This window comes from Gordionus sp. m RMFG-2023, chromosome 4 (genome assembly GCF_954871325.1).
Source record: "Gordionus sp. m RMFG-2023 chromosome 4, tfGorSpeb1-WG-v2, whole genome shotgun sequence".
In the NCBI taxonomy this organism is placed as follows: domain Eukaryota; kingdom Metazoa; phylum Nematomorpha; class Gordioida; order Chordodea; family Parachordodidae; genus Gordionus; species Gordionus sp. m RMFG-2023.
In genome coordinates this window covers 15,170,200-15,191,628 of record NC_088778.1, presented here as the reverse complement: position 1 = coordinate 15,191,628, position 21,429 = coordinate 15,170,200, and the positions used below count along the sequence as shown (strand labels likewise).

General features: G+C 27.7%; 1 protein-coding gene across 1 annotated transcript in view; it reads right to left on the bottom strand.

The window, feature by feature from the left end:
* LOC135928392 (IDLSRF-like peptide) overlaps nt 1-21,429 on the bottom strand; it is a 62,272-nt gene that overhangs the window by 24,569 nt on the left and 16,274 nt on the right. The window contains exon 2 of the mRNA XM_065464846.1: nt 1,452-1,583. Within this exon, the coding sequence (XP_065320918.1) occupies nt 1,452-1,583 (132 nt within the window). The remainder of the gene's footprint in view (nt 1-1,451; nt 1,584-21,429) is intronic.

Below are 21,429 nucleotides of genomic sequence, written 5' to 3'. Positions count from 1 at the left end.
AAATTTTACGGCCCGGTCCGGGTATTTTTTAAAAAAAAATTTTTCAGGCCCAGCCCGGGTATATTTTAAAAATTTTAAATATGGCCAGGCCTGGCCCGGCCCGGATACCAGGCTTAGGGCCGGGCCTGAAGGTCTCTGATTATTTATTTGGGATCGCTTGTGTACAGTTATCTTCAAACAACACATCTGATCATAATTCAAGCATTAAACGAGGCAAAATATATTTTAGAAAATTTAATATGTTTAATTTAATACGACACAAGTATTTCAACACAAATTTGCTTCTTCCAAAAATCTAGCTAATAAATTGAAAATTACTATAAAACCTAGGGCAATTTTAAATGATTACTAACCCAAGCTAGAACGTTTGAATAAAATAATCAATACTTATAAATAACTTTCATAGGTGCATTAATAATATAAAATCAGCTGGCCATATTAAAATAATTAAACATTTTTATTTTTTATGGATTTAGCTAGCAAAAATATTACCTCTGTTTTAAGTTTTCTATATTGTATGTAGTTATGGGCTCTCATTTCCAACTATAAAAAATGTATGAAGAAATGGCCAAAGGCTCGATGTGAATTAGACCAAAAATTTTATTTATAGAAATTTTAAACATATATTTTTTAATCATTTTTACTAAGCGCTACATTTTATTTATCTTGGCATTATTTCTTAGATTTTCTTATACAATACTTTTTTTCATATAATTTATATATTTTTACCTTGTGTAATTAATATTTTTGGCCATATTTAGACATTTTTTATTCTCAATTTTATTCTTTAGCAACAAAGTAGTATTTTTAATTAGTTTAGTATAAATATCTAGATTTTTGAATAAATCTCATATCAAATAAATATATAATTTTAAAATCCTTGTGGTATTAGTTCGATTATAATTAAATAGATGTTTGATAAAATTGACAAAATTCTATTTAAGGTTCATGTTGTAAATAAAAAATTTTCAGACAAAAATTTGGGCCGATCATTGGAGAAGTAGGAGTCAACGGTAGACGCCATTTTATAGTCTGCACGTAAACTAAATGATATTTATCATTTATTAATACATTGTTTAAATTTTTTTTAATAATTCTAAGTAGAGGTTATTTAGTTAATGCGCAGTCCATAAAAGAATTTATGACTTCTATGTATGTACACTTTTAAATGCATTTTATTAAATGAATCACCATTCGAGTTAATAAATTTATCATTGATAAAATCAATCCCTATTAAAAATACATTTTCTTATTAAAATTGTTTTCTATATAAAATTTCACTTAAAAAATATTTTTATAATAAGTAAAAAAAATTATATTTTATTTATAACTGAATAACAACTCAATTAGCATTAAGGATGATTTATTGATATATTATACTAATCAAGGATTAGGCTATGTAGCACTTGAGATAATAATAATATTATTCACGAATATTTTTAAATTTACACCTGCTGTACACAATTTTGAATCTTCGTCATAACCATCTGGGCAGTCAGAATTATCATCGCATAAATATTGTAACGGTAAGCAAACTTCAGAATCAGGACAAGTGAATGGTTGAAATGGTAAACATTTATGATCTAACAAAATAAAATGGAATATTAGCATATAAAATTATGGGTTTAAATTTTCTTAGCAGAATCTGAGAACTATTTTTAAGAATGTTTGAGAATTTTTATTTTTCCTAAAATAATTGTTTGCTTTAATATTTTCATTGCCAAAAAAAAATCCATATTTTTATAATTTTAGTCCTATTATCTACTCGGCATATATGTGGTAAATTTATTCGGAATATACGAGGATCTGTATGAATCTCCCAATTAAATAAATTTCGAGGGCGAATTAAATTTAAAAAATTTGATTTTATCAGAAATGTATTACAGCATGTGTAAAGAACCTACCATAATAATTTCTCCATTTTTGCCGTGTATTTATTTACAGATTTATGATTCATGCATGCAACATGCATCGTTGCATATAAAACTAAATAAATCCAACATTTTCATATTTTATTAAAACTTTGACATAAAATATACATATATATGATTGTTATATTTTAAATTGGAGTGATAGCTGAAAATAAAAGGTTAGAACTGAGGGCCTCAAACTATTTCTTTCTTTATTTCTTTGTCCTAAGTTCTCAATTTGATATATCAATTTATTTAGAGTAAAAAATTTAAAAATTACCTACCTTGCAATGCATTTGTATGACCCCACCAAATAACAGATTTGATTTGGGGTTGGCTTATATTGAAAAATAAAATTTGAACGTTTTTAAATAAGTTGCTATATGTTGTTACTTGCTGCATATCTTTCAATATCCTAGATATTTTATAAAAATTAAAAAGGTACTCAAAGGTTTATGACGAAATGGTATAAAATTTATAATTCATTGAGGACTCTAACACATGCTAGAATACATTTCTTTAAATCAAAGATATTGAATATAAAAATGATTCTCGTGGATATTTTATTCTGAGAAGTTTAGAATCCTCACGTGAGGCCTCTAGACGCGTCTTTATTCATAAAAACATATCACCTTACACATCATACAAATTTATTTAAAATATATTTCCAATAATAAACATTTCGAATCAATGCACAAAGAGAATCACATCATAAGCCGAATATAAGTTAAAATTAAAAGAAAAATATATAAATATTAGAATCAATGCAATGGATAAAGAATTAGGTTAAAAAGGTTTAATAAATACACTAAAATGTAAAATATTATGAGAAAAAGAAATACCAAATACAAATCGATTAAATTTATTATAAAATTTTCCCCTGCTCTCTCTTGTTTGAATTTAAAAAATTTCTTACAAAACCAATTTAGCAAATTTAGGTCCTGTTCTAAGCTAATCCAATTAAAACCCCATTTATCTATTATTGTAATTTAAGTTTACATTTAAAATGCCCCTATTACGGTTATATGAATAAAATGCTGCGTTTAAATTTATTTATTACCTGATGGGTATCGCGTCATTGCAGAGAAATTATTACAGAAAAAACAATTATAGTGAAACTTTTACATAGAAAACAATTATAAAGAGTGTCGCTTATAGAGAATTATTTTATAGAGAATGTATTTTACAGAGAATTTTTTATAGAGAAAACAATTATAGAGAATGTCGTATATAGAGAATAATTTTACAGAGGATGATTTTATAGAGAATGATTTTATAGAGATTGATTTTATAGAGAATGATTTTATAGAGAATGATTTTATAGAGAATGATTTTATAGAGAATGATTTTATAGAGAATGATTTTATAGAGAATGATTTTATAGAGAATGATTTTATAGAGAATGATTTTATAGAGAATGATTTTATAGAGAATGATTTTATAGAGAATGATTTTACAAAGAATAATTTTATAGAGAATGATTTTATAGAGAATAATTTTATAGAGAATGATTTTACAGGGAATAATTTTATAGAGAATGAGTTTGTAGAGAATAATTTTATAGAGAATGATTTTACAGAGAATGATTTTATAAAGAATGTATTTTATAGAGAATTATTTTATAAAAAAATGTTATATAGTCATAGAAAAAAAAAGTTATTTTATTTGACATAATTTTAAATATTAGAATTACCTTATATAAGCCAAGTTTTTCGATTATTAAATGAATTAATGGTAAAATAAAATTTTAACATGATTTGTAAGGAATTTTACGAAATTTATTTTTAAAGATAAGTACAAAATAAAATAGATAGTGTTGTTAAAAGTTACTTTGGCAATGTAATGCAACTAGTTAAGTTAGTAAGTTAAATTTGGGAAAATATAACAAGTTACAGTTAATAGTTTTCTTTTTTTAAATATAACTAGTCATTAGTTACAATTATTTTTAGTGGATAGTAGATTCAGGGTTAATCGATTATATTACGTTAAATCGAATATAATTAATATAAATTTATTGGCTCATATTTAAATCATATAGTAAAAGAATGTAAAAAAATTTTACAAATTTAAATTTATTATTTAATTATATTTATTGAAATATATATATATAAATTAAGTAACTAGTTACTTATGGCAGTTACTTTCTAAAAAATGTAGCCAGCTACAGTTACGATTTTGTATGCAACTAGTTATATTTATTTTTTAGCAAAAGTGTAGCTAGTTAATTTGACAACACTAATGTAAAGATTTTCATTTATAAGCTTTTTTTATCTTCAGCAAAATTTATTTTAGTTCTTACTTATATTATTATTTTCCTTAAAAATTTTAAATTCTAGATGGGACACATGCAGTGGCCCCTACACTTTCTGAGGGATGGAAGCAAAATACCCCCCTGAAAAGTACCCCCCCCCCCTCCCTCGAAATAATTGGCAGTTATTTTTTGACACCCATAAATTTTAAAAATAATTTTTATTGCAAAAAAATATTATTTTTAAATTAATAATTTAGATAAATTGGGGGAAGAGAAAGCGAAGGAATTTATAATTATATTATTATTTATTGCAGATACCTTCATGGGCCTTAATTTTTTGATTAAGCCTGCAACCCCGTAGGAAAATTTTTTTTAGGCCCTAGCCCGATTCGGCCCATATCTAGGGGTGGGACCAATACCAATATAATATTGGTTTACAATACTAATACCAATATAAACCAATATATATTTAAATATTGGTATTGCTTTTACAACCAATACCAATACCAATTACCTAAATATATTGGTTTTGATATATTGTTTAAATACAATTTTAACCAATACCAATACCAATATTAAAAATATCATAATTATTTGGGTTTATCGTGGATAATTATATCGTGGTATTTTTTTTACTTTCATTGCAAAAACTGATTACATCTGTTATTTCTTCCAAATACTACTGTGATATCAATATTTCTGTTATTTATAATTATAGTTTATTTTTATTATGGAAGTAAATTTTTTACATGATATCTATCAATTTTATCTATTTATTTAGGATATTATAATAAATGAAGACCAAATAGAGTTAATAAATATAGATGCTGTTGGTACTAATAATAATAGCGATAAGGAACAAGAAGAATTATCAATATCTAATAAAAGACGAAATTCAGCAAAAATCTGGGAATTTTATACTACTTGTGATAATAAAAAAAAAGCAATTTGTAATAAATGTAAAAAAAAAATATCACTTCCCAATTTTGGAACCTCAGGATTATGGACACATCTTAAATCCATCCACCCAACATTATATAAGAAATGTGAGCAAATAAATATTGGCAGTAAAAAAATTAAGACAATAAAATCATTTTTACTTAATAATATAAATAATAAAGCTAATTTAAATAATTTAATTATAAACTTTTTCATTCAAAATAATTTAGCCTTTTCAATAGTTGAGGATATCACTTTTAAAAATTTAATAGCATATTGTAACCCTTCACTAACATTAGTTTCTAGAAAAACACTAAAAATAGAAATTATGAAACATTATCATAGTTCTTTTATCAATTTAAAATCTGTACTTTCTAACATTACATCTAAATTTTCCATAACAATAAACATTTGGTCCTCTCCAAATAAAATACCCTTTATGGGCATAACAATTCATTATATTGATAATGATTTTAAATTAAATAATCATTTATTAGATTTTGATACAATTTGTAATTATAAAAAATACAATACAATATAAAATGTAAATTTAAAAATATCGATGGCTCTAAAAAGAGCTTATAGTAAAAATGTACCTAAAAAACATGTATAATTATGTTTAAAAATTTCTGATTGTATTTTTTGTTTATTCCTTTTAAATCAGCACTTCTATTAATATTTTTAATTCTGTATTAAAAGTAAAATTTGAAATTGATTTTTTTTGCATTACATTAGACAATGCAATTAATAATTTAGCAATTCTAAAAATTTTAAAACAAAAAGATAATTTTGATAATGTGTGTGTGCAAATGCTTTTGCCATATTATACATTTGGCTGTCATGGCTGCATTGGAACCCTTGAATACAACTTTAAAAAAAATAAGAAATTTTTTAAAAATTTTTAAACTTTCTATATCTAAATTTAATAAACTCGAAAAAATATATCTTGAAAAAAATCCACACTTAAAATTTCCTCAAATTTTGGATATACCAACACGTTGGAATTCAACATACCAAATGCTTGAAAGAGCAATATTGCTCAAACCCTATTTGACAACATATACCAATCATTTACAAAATACCAATCAAGAAAATTATATTAGTGCCTTAGCCTGGAATAATATAGAAATATACCGAGAATTTCTGGAACCATTTAATTTTTCTACAGAGATGGCCTCATGTGCTAATACTCCAACAATTTCAACAATTATTTCTTTATATTCCAGTATTTTTGAGCATGTGGAGAGTTATATCCTAATGCTATTTTAAAATAGCTTCTTTAGCTGCCTTAACAAAACTTAATAAATACTATAATTATAATAAACACCTCTTTATTATTTCAACAATGATTGGCCCAAGATTTAAACTATCAAGTCATTTATTAAAGCATAATAATATGGAAACTCTTATTGGATATCTTACTAATGAATACAATATTTATAAAATAAATAATCAAAAATTGCCAGAGATTATCTAGCAATTCCGGCCACCTCATCTAGCTCTGAAAGGGCTTTTTCAGAAGGACGGTATGTTATAACAGACCAACGTTGTTCACTAGATGAGCATACTATACAAGCTTGCTTGTGCCTAAAAAGTTAGATGCGCATGCAAGATTCTTCTTAAATACATAAAATTATTTCCTCTTCTTATATTAAAATTATATCATTATTTTGCATTATATTTTGTATAAATAGACAGTTATGTTACATTTTTAGTTTACTTATTTTGCTATGTTCTTTGTGATAAATAAAATGGTTCAAAATCAATACGTTTATTATTGTTGATACAAAAAATACAAGAATAAATCAAAATTTTTTATATTCACATCACCTAATAAATTCCTAGTTTAAAAAAAGAATTTGAATTCAGTAAAATTTTGAGAGTTGGTTCTTAGCCCTGATTTTATGGTATCATGATTTTTTTTCCCATGTTTATTTAAAATTAGAAATTAAGGGTTTTATAATCACTATTTCTATTCTTTTAATTAGTAATTTGAATTTAAACCAATACCAATATAAACCAATAGTTACCAATATAAACCAATACCAATAGCAATACCAATACAAGAAATAGAAAATATTGTTTAAACCAATACCAATATTTTAGACCCAATACCAATACCAATACAATATTTTGTTAATATTGGGTTTTTACTATTGGTTCCCAGCCCTACCCATATCTAATGTTAAAAAAATTCCCAAACCCGGCCCAAGCCCATGATAAGTTTCAAAAAATTTCCCAAATCAATTTATTATTATAAGAAGAAAAAAGGCAATATTTCTTTAAATTAGCAACTGTTTTAAATAATCTAAATTTAAATTTAATAATTTTAGACCCAAACCTAGCCCAAGCCCATTAAGAAAATTTTTTAAAAATCCAGGCCCGGCCCAGGTCGGCTAGACATGAAGTTGTTTAACTAAATAAAATTTCAATGATAAAATTAGATTTCTCTCCTTCATAAAATCTTGTGCTTTTTAAAAAACATCCAAAAATTGAGTGTTATTATCTATTAGGAATAAAAAATAATTAAAGACAATTTAAATTATACTTGCCAAATTAATCAGGCAATCTTTTGCCAATTAAATTTGATTTATTGAATATACCCTTCGAAATGGTTTGAAATTTTGTACAAGCAAAACTTGTTATCAACAAAAAGTGATAAAATAAGATAAAAATTTTCTATTCTAAAGACTATAGCACTAGCCATAGTGGAAGTGGCAGTATCTTCAGAATCCTTTAAATTTGTTAAAGCTGCCCTCAAGGCATCATAAAGTTGGAAAAATTTACAATAGCTTTATAAGACGATAGCCAGCGTCTATCTAAACAAATAAGATAATAATAAGTCGTATTCTTGATGCGTAGAAATCGCTGCTATTTTGTCCAAATCAATATTTAGCATTTCTCTATGGAATTGCTACGAATCGACATTATCTCGTTAACCGAATACAAATAATTCAGTAGAGGGCTGGCATCGAAGTTTATCGTCTCATATAAGTTCCCATCATCCAACGATCTGGAAATTTATAAAGAGTTAGTAATTATATTATATTTTAATTTTTAGCCCTCAAAGACGAAGATAGCCTGAATTGTTACAAATTGGAACAATATTCTTTAGGACTATTGGCTCCACTGTCAAAGAAAGAATAACGCGAAAGATCCAAAAGGATTTTTCTAATTGTTGAAGATTTTTATTCAAGAACCATGCTGTGGCTTTATCCCATAATTTAAATTTTTAATTTAATCATATAATTGTATTTTGTATATTATTTATACAATGTTTATTTGGATTTTTTATGAATAAAAATTTATTTGATATTTCGAAATGAATATTGCTAAGCTCTTAGTATATTATCAAGGTTTATCTTATAAAAACTTCATATACAAATAGTATTAAACATATTCTTTAAATCACATTGCCAAAGTAACTTTTAACAACACTATATATTTTATTTTGCATTCTTATCTTTAAAAATAAATTTCGTAAAATTCCTTACAAATCATGTCAAAATTTGGTTCTAGTGACAAATAACTTTTAACTTAAGAATGGATTATCGGTGTGTCCCATCTATAATATAAAATTTTTAGGAAGAATAATAATATAAGTAAGAACTAAAATAAATTTTGCTGAAGGTAAAAAAAGCTTATAAATGAAAATCTCTACATTAGTTTTGTAAAATTAAATGGTTACCATTAACTAGCTACACTTTTGCTAAAAATATCTATAACTAGTTACATTTACAAAATCGTAACTGTAGCTGGCTATATTTTTTAGAAAGTAACTGCCAAAAGTAATTAGTTACTTAATTTAAATAAATATAATTAAATTATAAATTTAAATTTATAAAAATTTTTTACAATCTTTTCCTATATGATTTAAATCTTAGCCAATGAGTTTATATTAATATAAATATATTCGATTACGTAATTTAATCGATCCGGCTAGCTATGAATCTACTATCCACTAAAAACAATTGTAACTAATGACTAGTTATATTTAAAAAAAACTATTAACTGTAACTTGTTATATTTTCCCAAATTTAACTTACTAACTTAACTAGTTACATTACATTGCCAAAGTAACTTTTAACAACACTATTTATTTTATTTTGTACTTATCTTTAAAAATAGATTTCGTAAAATTCCTTACAAATCATGCCAAAATTTTGTTCTACCATTAATTCATTTAATAATCGAAAACCTTGTGCAAAGATAAACAAATAATTTTCTGTACCGATTGTAATAATTCAATCGCTTATATAAGGTAATTCTAATATAACATTTTTTATAAAATAATCATTTTCTTAAATAAAATTCTTTATAAAATAATTCTCTATAAAATAATATTCTTTATAAAATAATTCCCTATAGAATACATTCTTTATAAAATAATTCTATAAAATACATTCATTATAAAATAAATCTCTATAAAATACATTCTCTATAAAATCATTCTCTATAAAATCATTCTCTGTAAAATCATTCTCTATAAAATCATTCTCTGTAAAATATTCTCTGTAAAATTATTCTCTATTCTCTATAAACGACATTCTCTATAATTGTTTTCTCTATAAGTTCATTCTCTATTTTTGTTTTCTCTATAAAAGTTTATCTGTAAAATACATTCTCAGTAATGACGTGGAACCTACATGATGTTATTTAAAATACGATTAAAATATAAAATTACTTTAAAATTTTTATTTTAATCGATCAATATGAATGAGTAAATCTTTTATTAAATAAAAGAAAATTAAGTATAATAGTGTAGTTAAATTGAAGCGTTTGTGTTTTTTCTTCTTCAAATTTTATTTTAAATGGAATCGTACAAATTGGGTAAGCGTTTTTTTTGTGTTTTATAATATTAAAAAAATGAAAATGCAATAATGTTATGTTTCAGTTTCACACATTACCAGTTACCACTTCAATTAAGTGGAATAAAATTCAATTCGGAAGCACGGTGATGACTAAATTCCTTACCACAGACCATAACAACATATTAAATAAACTAAGAAAATAAAAACTCTATACATTGTGTTCCCAAGAAGGAACCATGATTATATCTAAAAAGTAAAATTTTTTGTCTAATATAAAAAAAAAAATTCGTGACCTCATATGTAAAGTGTTTAATTTCCAAGCCTGCGGTTTTTAAAATTTAAAAGTAATTGGCGAAAAATGGCCATTAAATTATTAGGATTTTTATATTGGTTAATTTTTTTGTCTCATTGAAGACTTGATATTTGAAAGGAATGAAGGCAGGCACTTAACATCCAATATTAAAGATTTTATTGACTTGCAGAAAATTATAGTAAAACCATATGGTGTTAGGCCCTCCTCTGTAAAAACAGATAAAACAATATCAAGTATTCTATTTGACACAAGGGTGTGGTTGAATAATATCACAATCTAATCAGCCAATGGCGACTCTTAATGGTTTTCTCCTTCATTGATTGGTTAGAAAATGTGACTGAATAAAACTTATCGATGGCAGAGGTTTTTTGTGTGTTATGATTACAGGATAAAGTGTTCGGAGCCAGATGTTAATAGCCCCTAACATTATTGAATTGCTTATTAAACTTAAAGATAAGAAAAAGATAGTGCAGTTGAGGAGAAAGAAGTCGAGACCATCAGATTTTAATGATAACGGTGAGAGTACCAATTTAAAGAAGCTAATTAGGTTTTGAATGTGTGATCAAATTTTTTCAAGAAATTTATGTTTCAAAATAAATACGAAGATTAGAATATATGCAAATTTTTTAGGATATATAAACATTATTAAAAATATAGATTGATGCGCGGGTAAATGAGATAAAATGATTTCCATGCTGTAAAAAATATGGAAAATTTAATTAAAGAATTCTTCGGAAAATATTTTATTGTTTATTGGAGAGCTAAGTAGAATTATTTATTGGTTGATTTTGTTTTTCTATCCTGCTTAGGTTGATGACCTGCTGTTTAAAAATATTTCTGTTTTACTTCTGTTAAGTATAAGGTTGTTGATATTGCTGTTAACATTAGTTAATATTTTTATAAGGAAATTTGATATCAAATATCTAAATTTTATGGGTAGGTGAATCAAAGTAGACCCCTTGGAGAATTATTGTTTAAATTTCCCTCAAATTGGAATATAGTTAATAATAAAGTCGTAGAATATAAAATAAAATTAGAATTTATACAAAGAATTGTCTATTTCAATTTGAAAGTAAATCGAATATTATTGTGGAAAGAATCAGACTATTTAAAAATTGTGGATCGGAGTTTAAGTTATTTGGCCATATGCAAAATCTAATATTAATATAGAGACATGTACACTCCGACTGGAACCTGAATTTAAAAATCCAGGCCTGCTTTAAAAAAATACGAACTATTCATATTTACAATTTGGCTTTAAAACACTTAAGGTGAAAAAAACCGAGATCCCAGCTGATCTCTGATATTATATATACTATTTTATATATGAAATCTCTCTTCGTTGTTCAAAAAATAATATCTAATTAAAATACTTAAAAATATGACAAGAATTCAGTTGCAGAGGATTCTTTGTGTTAAAATTTAAAAATGGCCTCCAGAAGCGACCACATTGCAAATAATTTTTAAGTAAGCATGGAATTTGTGAATTATACGCTCTTTATTAAAAATTTTCCTTTAAATGATAAAATAAGGATCTAGGTTCGTCATCTTTATAATGGAATTCGTGAAGCATCTTAAAATATTAATTAGGTAATGTTTATGCAATATATTATAATGAATTCGAATAATTTGTAATTACCGGCTTAATTAGATAATTAAGCGCAATTTATAAATAATATTTTCTTTAAATTTGCAATTCACTTTTAATTATAATACATAGAAACAAAATTTTGATGTCCAAAGATATAGACCTACAAATTCATTTTTTATCGGCCTGAGCTTGGCCCGAAATGTTTATCAATTTTAAACCCGGTCCGAAATTTATATTTAACAAGACCAGGTACCAATTATTTTATTATAGGCCCGATCCCGGCTTGAAATTTTATTAAAATATATATATTAAAAACAATTTTATAAATATTGAAGTAAAATCACAGATAAATTATAATCATCAATTTATTATAATAAAACAATTGGAAAATATCATTTTCTATGCAATTTTTATTTTTTAATATTCAAGCCTGCCAGCCCGGATGATTTTTAAATGTTGGGGGCCAAATTTCCGCCGGGCTTTTGACCAACTTGTACGATTCTACCCAGAACGGCCGCCCCACCCACTCTTCTGTTTGTTCGAGCAAAAGACAGAATAAATGTTTAAAAAATCCATTGCAAACTGATTCATACCAATGCATGTACACTATTTTAAAAATACATAATAATATATGTTATGCAAAAAATATACTATCTCTACTAGAGACCAAAGATTAATTTTTTTCCCATCCACTCAAAGCCCGTACGCAAATTTTAGATATATGCCCAGCCAAGCCTGTGTCTCGACATTTTATAAAATCACATAAGGGAAAATATTAAATTCAAGGTATATTTATTTTATTCTCTATTTAAATATTATGCATCAAATTTAAATATTCACCAATAACTTTGATAAATAAATGATGTTTATCTATTTATTTATTACAACGAAATATGATATGAAAATGAATATGAAATATTTCAGGGATTCAAACCGTAATGCATATCGATTTGATTCAGATTTGGTTCGTAAAAATAATAACTGTTCGGTTTGACCTTTAAAACCCGGTTCAAACCTTTTTACATATAAATGTATTAGAAATATGCAAAGAAAATAACATTTTTTAATTTTTCAGAGTTGTTAACACTTCTTTTTTAAAAGGAGCTAGCTCCCGCTACCGCTACTAAATTTTTAAAAGAATCCCGCTCCAAGTAATGAAGTGCCACCATAGCCGCCGCTCCTTTGATTTTCATTTTTTAGAAAGTACTGGGAACAAAATCATATTTTTATATTATAAAGGTTTTATTTATATTAACATTACAAAAATCGAACGCGTTCACGTTAACTTTCAAAAAAAAGGAATGCGTTCATGTTCATTCAAAATTTTATGATTTTTTTTTAAAATTAAATTTAATATATGTTAAAAAATAATATAGTTTATTTTGATAATATAATTATAAATAAATAAAATATAGCGAATAAAAAGACATTTTTATTTATAAAAAAATTTTCTTATTTCTTTTTACTAACAATAGTTTTAAAATTTTTTATCTGATAGACAGGAACGCTTGGCAGTTAATACAGCATTTGCTATATTAAAAACGCGCTCTACCCGAGCAGATAAGGGGATTGCGGTATTATACTTAATAAACAACTCTTTTAACGTCAGGAATTTATTAAAAACATTTATTGTTTTGTCCTTTGCTTCAAAAAATTGAGATATGTTATCCTCCTCCAATCCATCTACTTCTTCGTCAAAAAAAGGATACTTCGAAATTAACAGTTCTTACATTATCATTTCTAGGGTTTTCAATTAATTTTTCCAATTATAAGTTATTTTTTATACGTTCGTTCTTCTGAGTAAGTTTTATCCATGGCCATTGAAGCTTGAATATTGGATGTATAATTGCAGAAAGAACATATTGATCTTCATATATATGTTCAAATCTTTAAAAAAATAAAATATATGTAATTAATTTGATAGTGATAGGTTTACTACTTTTTTATTAATCCCATTTACGTCTATCAATAGTTGACCATAATTTAGGCCACTATTTTTTTAATTTTAAAATAACTATCGTTATTGTTGAGGTCAAATAACCTAAATGCATTTTTTCAAATTTAATGATTTTACTTAGTTATATTATATTATATAAAATAAAATAATTAATATTGCATGTCGGTTTAAATTGGAACTTGAAGATTTTGAAACTGATATAATACTTTTTTGGGTCCATTTTACATTTGGTAAGTATTGAATTAATTCCTTCAATTTAAGATTTTACTATAAAATATTTATCATATGGTAATGTTAATTCATCTGATTTTGAATTTTCAGAATCAGATAATGATGTTGAAATAATAATATAAATATAAACAATAATATCCAAATTAATAAACCATAATAATGGCGTGTTAAAAAAATTAAAATGTGAAAAAGAAAAATCAGTTGATTATAATATAATACTTTTTTCTAAAAAAATTCGGATTAATATTAAATTTTTCATATAAATAAAAAAGGTGTTTTTAAAATTGAGCGAACGTTAAATTCGAACGCGTTCACGTTCAAAGTTAGTCAAAAATAAAAGGAACGCCGTTAATCATTTTTTCTCAAAAAAACGAACTTTGTTCACGAACGTATTCAAAATGAATGCGTTCGTTTACAACACTAATATTAAATGATATATTAAAATATTTATAATCTTTTATTAGCTTTTAAAAGTAATAAATTTTCTAAATTTGAACAAACATCCACGCAATCTTCCCTAAAACCTATTTAACAATACTAAAGAGGGGCATAACAGGGGCACTAGAGGGAAGCGGGGTATTGTATTTTATAAAAATATTTTTTAATTCAAGAAATTTATCAAAATTACTAATTTTGATATCATTATTTAAAAAAAATATTTGTCCAAATGATCAATTTATTGAATCTAAAAAAATCCACCAAATCATTGCAGGATTCCCGTAAACTAGTGGCTATTTTTGCATCAGGAATTTGTTTTTTTAAAAAATTAATTTGTATTTTAGTTCCATATTTTGTGCATTTTTATTTCCAATTTAATTTGAATGCAGAATGGATAATAAATTTTCATCATTATAAACATTTGAAAATCTGCAATAAAGTTATTTAAATAGATAATTTATTTTTTATTTTAATTTCTTCTATGATATCTGGATCCATAATATCAAAAACTATTTTTTGTCATATATCTATAAAATGAATATTAATATGACTTACAAGATTTTCCAAGTAATTTTTAATATAAAAAGAAAGAAAAACTTGATGTTTAATATGTTAACTGATTAGATGAAAAACCAATATAAAACTCGGCTCAACAGTTAATATTGTATGAATTTAAATAAAATGTCATGTTTATTTAATTTTAATTAACAAATATAGATATATTAATATTTAAATAATAATAATTTATACATTAAATTTAAATGACTAGGAAAGGCGCTCTAGGTGTTTTGGAAAAGTGTAGCGGCGCTCCTTAACAGCTCTGAAAATTTGATAACTATTAAACGCAAACAATTAAAATATTTTCAAGATTCTCTTCTGTCAAATTAGATCTAAAAGGAGGAAGAATAAATTTTATAACAAGTTTGGTTTAGGCTTGGTAAATAATATTGGTTAATAACATTTTATTTAGATCATGTTCGATTCAAACCCTGAAATATTTCCCACCGTCTAATTTTAAAACTTTCTTATTTTTTTGAATTCAATTTATAATTGAAATATTCGTTAAGACAAGGAAGGTAGAATAGGAAGGAAATATAAATTTATTTTCGGATCACAAACTGGTTTTATATTTTAGATGTTACGCTAGACCGAGATGAAGGGTCGGCCTTACAGGACTAAAAATATTATGCCACTGCTGGGGAGGGGGGGGGCAATTTTAAGCAAAAGGACTTAGTGACTTAGGAATTGATATTATGGTTAAACAGTAAAATAATTCATTAATCCAAAACGCATTGAATAGAAAGAAGTGTGTTTAAAAATCAGAGACTTCAAAGCCCGGCCCGAAAATTTTAAATCATGTTTATTTTATATAAAATAAATAGATAACAGACTAAATAGATAATACCAACTAACAAAACCTATTTGACTATTCATCTATTATATCAATGACCAATTGAAATAACCTTAATCAAGCAACTCCATCTTTTTTTATACACATCAGAAGTAACATCTCCCCAATTATAAATCCACCTTACCATCCCAACCTTAAAATTGAATTTAGTTGGCATTACAAACTGAAGCAATTAATAAATTTACCTTAGCATCATTCATCAAGATGGTTACAGCACATTATTATATCTTCAAGCATTTATGACATTTGACACTCTTTTTAAAGAGAAACAATAGAGATATAAAGTAACATCTTCTACAGCAACCACAAATTCACCTTAACATCATCATTATGTCACCCAACCTCATAAAATTGAATCCAGCAATATAACAGAATGTTGCAAAGGAAAACTAATTGGAATCTTAACAACAATTATGTACCAACAATAAATCCGGTCTATTTTCTCTATTAAATCAAACATGTCTATTCTTCAAGAGGATTCAATTCCAAAGAAAGGGATAATTTAACTTCAAACATTAATATTCAAAAGTCTTCTCAATCCACCCAATTTAGACTCAAGGATTGCCTCCCTTTTTTTTCACCAGAAGTTATCTTACTTTCTTCTTTTTTTTCAATACTTATTTTTAAAACTTATTAAACAACTTGTTTTTAAAAATAACTTTTAATCTTCAATTAGTTCAACACTTATAATATATCAATAAATTTACATATAGACTTTTTAATATTTAACATTATAACCAATTTAACACTTATTTTATACATTCACGAATTTCCATATTGATTCATCTTATAACATTTAAATATTCAATAAATTCACATATTTTTTTAAACAACATTTAGCTTTCAATTAATTTAACACTTATATATATATTTATTCTTTCTTTCATTCACAACTATAATCACATATTCTCTTTTTACATGCACATTTTTTCTTTGTACACATTTATTCCTCACAATTGAACCAAATTAATTTTTTTTTTCTTTTTACTTTTTCATTTATATACTCTTCAAGACCCAAATTCTCTCACATTCCTTTTTATATCCCCATTAATACAAAATAATATTTCTTCTCCCTTTCATAAACATACCCAAAATAATTTTTTTTTCTCCCCTTTTATATATTGTTTCTTTTTAACAACATTCAACATTTCAACTAATTTAACATTTACATATATATATATATCTTTTTATTCTTTCATAATCACCACAACTCTCTTTTTACATGCATAATATTTTTTTTTTTTATTTGTACACATTTATTCCTCACAATTGAACCAAATCTTTTCTTTTTTTTTACTTTCTTATATATATATTCTTCAAGACTCAAATTATCTTACATTCCTTGTAATATCCCCATTAATACAACATAATTTTTCTTTTCCATTTCACCTAAATAATTATCTTTTTTTCTCCCTTTCATAAACATACCCTAAATAATTATCTTTTTTTCTCCCTTTTATATATGTTCCTCAGTCTTTCAATCTTTTATTTACTTTAACCATTACATTTATTAAAACAAATAACCAACCTCTATCAAACACCAACCAACCCCAACAACCTTTATGCCCATTCTTTCCTCTCATATTTAATAACCTTATCTTTACAACATCATTATTCTCTGCAGATTATTTCTTCCTAGTCCCTGTCACATCCCCATTCTCAACACAATTATTCACAACCTTTCTTTATCCACACAATGGAACGCTGCCCCACGTGTTCCAAAAACATAAAAATCACCAAATCCGGCCTTTTCACCAAGCACAAATCTAAAGGCAGTGCTTGTCCTGAGTCTGGAAAGCGTCCTTCCCCTCCCTTCCAAAATCCCCTCTCCATTTTTTCTACTCACAGTTATACTTCCACCTCATCCAATAACGCCCACATACCAACCACATCAGACACATTCATTTCCCTCCCACCTACCACTCACGTCGACATCATTAACTTTCTAAAATCCGACAAACCTCCCATTATTTCTAGAATTCCCAAAAGCTCTAGAATACAAGTAGCCAAAGCTCTCTCTACCTGTCTTCATTCACTATTAAATAACTTTTCCTCTCTAGATAATTGGCTCAAACTTTTTTCATTTTCTTTCACGACTCTCCAACCTCCCAATCCTGAGATTCACAAATCTTTAACCCAACAAATTAAAGACGCAACCATACACCCCCTCACCCTCACATCCACTTTTTCTCCTCATAATTCTAAAAAACTTTCCAGCCTCCAATTAAAGGCTAAGATAATTTCTAACAAAATAAACAATCTAAACATCAAATCTGCTCTCCGCTTACTAGCATCTGACGACTCAATTGCAACCAGTAATGAGGAGAGCTACAACAAACTTAAACTTAAGCACCCTCCTGGAGGTGACCTCATACCTCCTCCTCCGCCCAACATATTTCCCACTAATTTCACCCTTGTCGAGGTGCGCAAAAGTATCCTATCCTTTCATCACGACTCCTCGCCCGGGTATAATGGGCTTCGCCCCATCTTCCTCCAGGACCTTGCATCCCCCCTCATAGTCAGCCAGGTCCCTATTTTACAGAATCTAACAACATTCTGCAACAAAATTGCACATGGACCTGTTCCCGAATCCATCAGGCCACTCCTGTTCGGCGCTAAATTAATCGCACTCGAAAAGCATAACAAGGACATCCGGCCGATAGCAATCGGGACCGTATTCCGTCGCCTCGTTGCTAAACTCATAGCTTCCAAAATTAAGGACAACGCAGTCTTAATTTTAGCACCCCATCAACTCGGTATTGGCATCTAGGGAGGTTGCGAAATAGCCACACACGCTACTCGCATCCATCTCCAAACCAACCCTAGCGACGAAATCCTCGTCAAAATTGATTTTTCTAACGCCTTCAACTCCATTCGCCGTTCCCACTTTCTTCCACAAATATACCACTCATTTCCCACCTTCTCCCAATTTTTCCACTCCTGCTATTCCAAGCCATCTCATCTCCAATTCAACAACTACTTACTTTCATCATCTGAAGGGATCCAGCAAGGCGATCCTCTAGGCTCGATACTTTTCTGCATTGGAATCAACGAAATGGTCAAAAACATTTCTACCAACTGCAATCTTCCACTCCACACTTGGTACATCGACGACGGAATGTTCTGCGGCTCCCCTCACGAGGTCGCCAAGGCCCTCGCCATCATTAATACACATTCCGCCGCAATTGGACTTTCACTTAACGAACAAAAAACCGAGATCTGTCCACTTCATTGTTCCATCCCATTCACCCATAACTTCCTTACAACCGAGCTATCATCCCTCACTCATCTCGGCTCACCTGTCGGTGGCTTGCAATCCATTAATCACTTCTTCTCTAACGCATCATCTAGCTTACTTCATTTCAAAAACATCTCTAAATTTCTCCCTCGCCATCAAGCTTTTTTTCTCCTCAAAAACTTTTACTACATTCCTAAAATTCTTTACGCTCTTCGATCCACCTCAATCTTTAAATTTCCCGACTCACTAAAATCATTTGAAACTTCCGTCAAATCTCTTGCCGAAGAGATCCTTAATCTTCGCTTCAACCATAATTCATGGCTACAAGCATCACTTCCATGCAAGCTCGGGGGCATCGGCTTACGCTCACCTTTAACTCTTTCCATCAGTGGATTCATCGCCTCCCGCCTCTCATCTGACTCACACATTAGCCAGCTTTCTCACTTTCCTGACCCATTATTAGCTGAAGCCCAGACCATTTGGGACAATTCCGTTGTCCCAAACACTCCTCGACCCTCCTCCTGTTTACAGAGAGACTGGGATACTCCACTCAACGAAGGCTCCGTCGCTTACCTAAAATCGAGCCTTCATGACGACGATCTCACAGTCTTTCACCAATTAAACCAAGGATCGGGTTACGAGTTTCTGGAAACTATACCCTCCAACAACCTCGACTTATTGCTGACCGCTGACGAGCTAAGATTTGCCATTGGATTACGGCTCAATTGCGAAATTGTTCTACCATACCAATGCAAACACTGCGAAACCAGCGTCGATCGCAAGGGCAGACATTGCCTCCATTGCCGCTTTTGCCGAGGCCGTTTTCCACGGCACACCAATTGCAATGACATCATATTGCGCGCTCTCAAATCCGCAGGCATTCCATCAAGACTTGAACCGACCGGTATTTTTAGATCCGACGGAAAACGTCCTGATGGAATGTCCTTGATTCCTTGGTCAAGGGGCCAGCTACTAGTCTGGGACTTCACCTGCATAGACCCAAATGCACCATCCAACCACAACGTCGATGCCCTCGCTCTAGCAGAAACTCGTAAAACTATCAAATATAGTTCCATAGACCCCTCTTTCTTATTCATACCTATCGCCTGCTCTACTCTTACCACCTTCGGTAGCAAAGCTCTAAGTTTTTTTAAAGAATTAGGCAAACGGATTCGGGAAAAACCCGATCAGCCTAAAGAGTCCCTTTTCTTACGACAAAGACTTGCTACCGCCATCATTCGCTCTAACTACCTAAGTTTCATCTCTTCCATTGAATAATCTCCTATGTCTATGCTCTCTCTCTCCCTTCTCTTTCCTAGTTTCCATTCTTTTATCCCTTACCCTCTTTCGCAAATTATATTTTTATATTTTTTTTACCTTTATTAATTTTACCATATAAAAAAATTTATTATTTACTATAAACTTTTGATAACATATTATATCAGCAACTATTGAAATAAAGAGACCCGTAAAAAAAAAAAATAAAAAAAAGAAAAAAAATTGTTGTATATATTAATTAAATTCATTTCCCAAATTCCCTATATATTTAAAAACAATTTTATCTAAAATTTTTATACACATGGGCCTGGTCGAAAATATCAATTTTTTAAAAAAATTCAATGTTCGGATTCCAGATCACTTATTTTATTTCTGATTAAATTTAATTTAAATATTTTTTTTTGTAGGTATAGTATATTAGCCTGGACTTGGAGAAGACTGTAAACAATATGAATTATTAATGGTAATGCTTAACAGAGGTTTGCAATTCCCGGCCTGATAAGAATTTTTGCATAATTTGCCACAGGCCCTGTCTGCAAAATTTTTTGTCCGGCCCAGCCCGAAATTTTCTAAAAAATATTGTCTAAAGCTTGGCCAGGCTCGAAATTTTCTACAATTTAACAAGATATATATTACTTTAAATGGGGTTTGACTAAACTGCAAATGCCTAGGTAGCAAATGCCAAGACAAACTGCAAATGCCAAAGCAAATAGGTAAAATTTTTAGTTATATATTAATTGAAGTGAGATTCATTTTCTTATGATATAAATAACTTATAAAAATTAAATTATTATATCTCATAATAAATAGTTAAAAATAATATAATTACATTTTAAATTTCAATAATATTAAATCCGTCAGTTGGCGTATGATGTTTTATGAAAAAATTTTTAATTATTTTTTGTTTTAATATATTTTAAAATCAGATTATATTATTGCTCAAAAAGGTGTTTGATTAAACTGCAAATGCTCAGGTAAAAAATGAGATAAAAGGAAATACAACTATTAATGTTATTTATTTATTATTGAATATATTAAATAATTTAATTTTTATAAGTTAT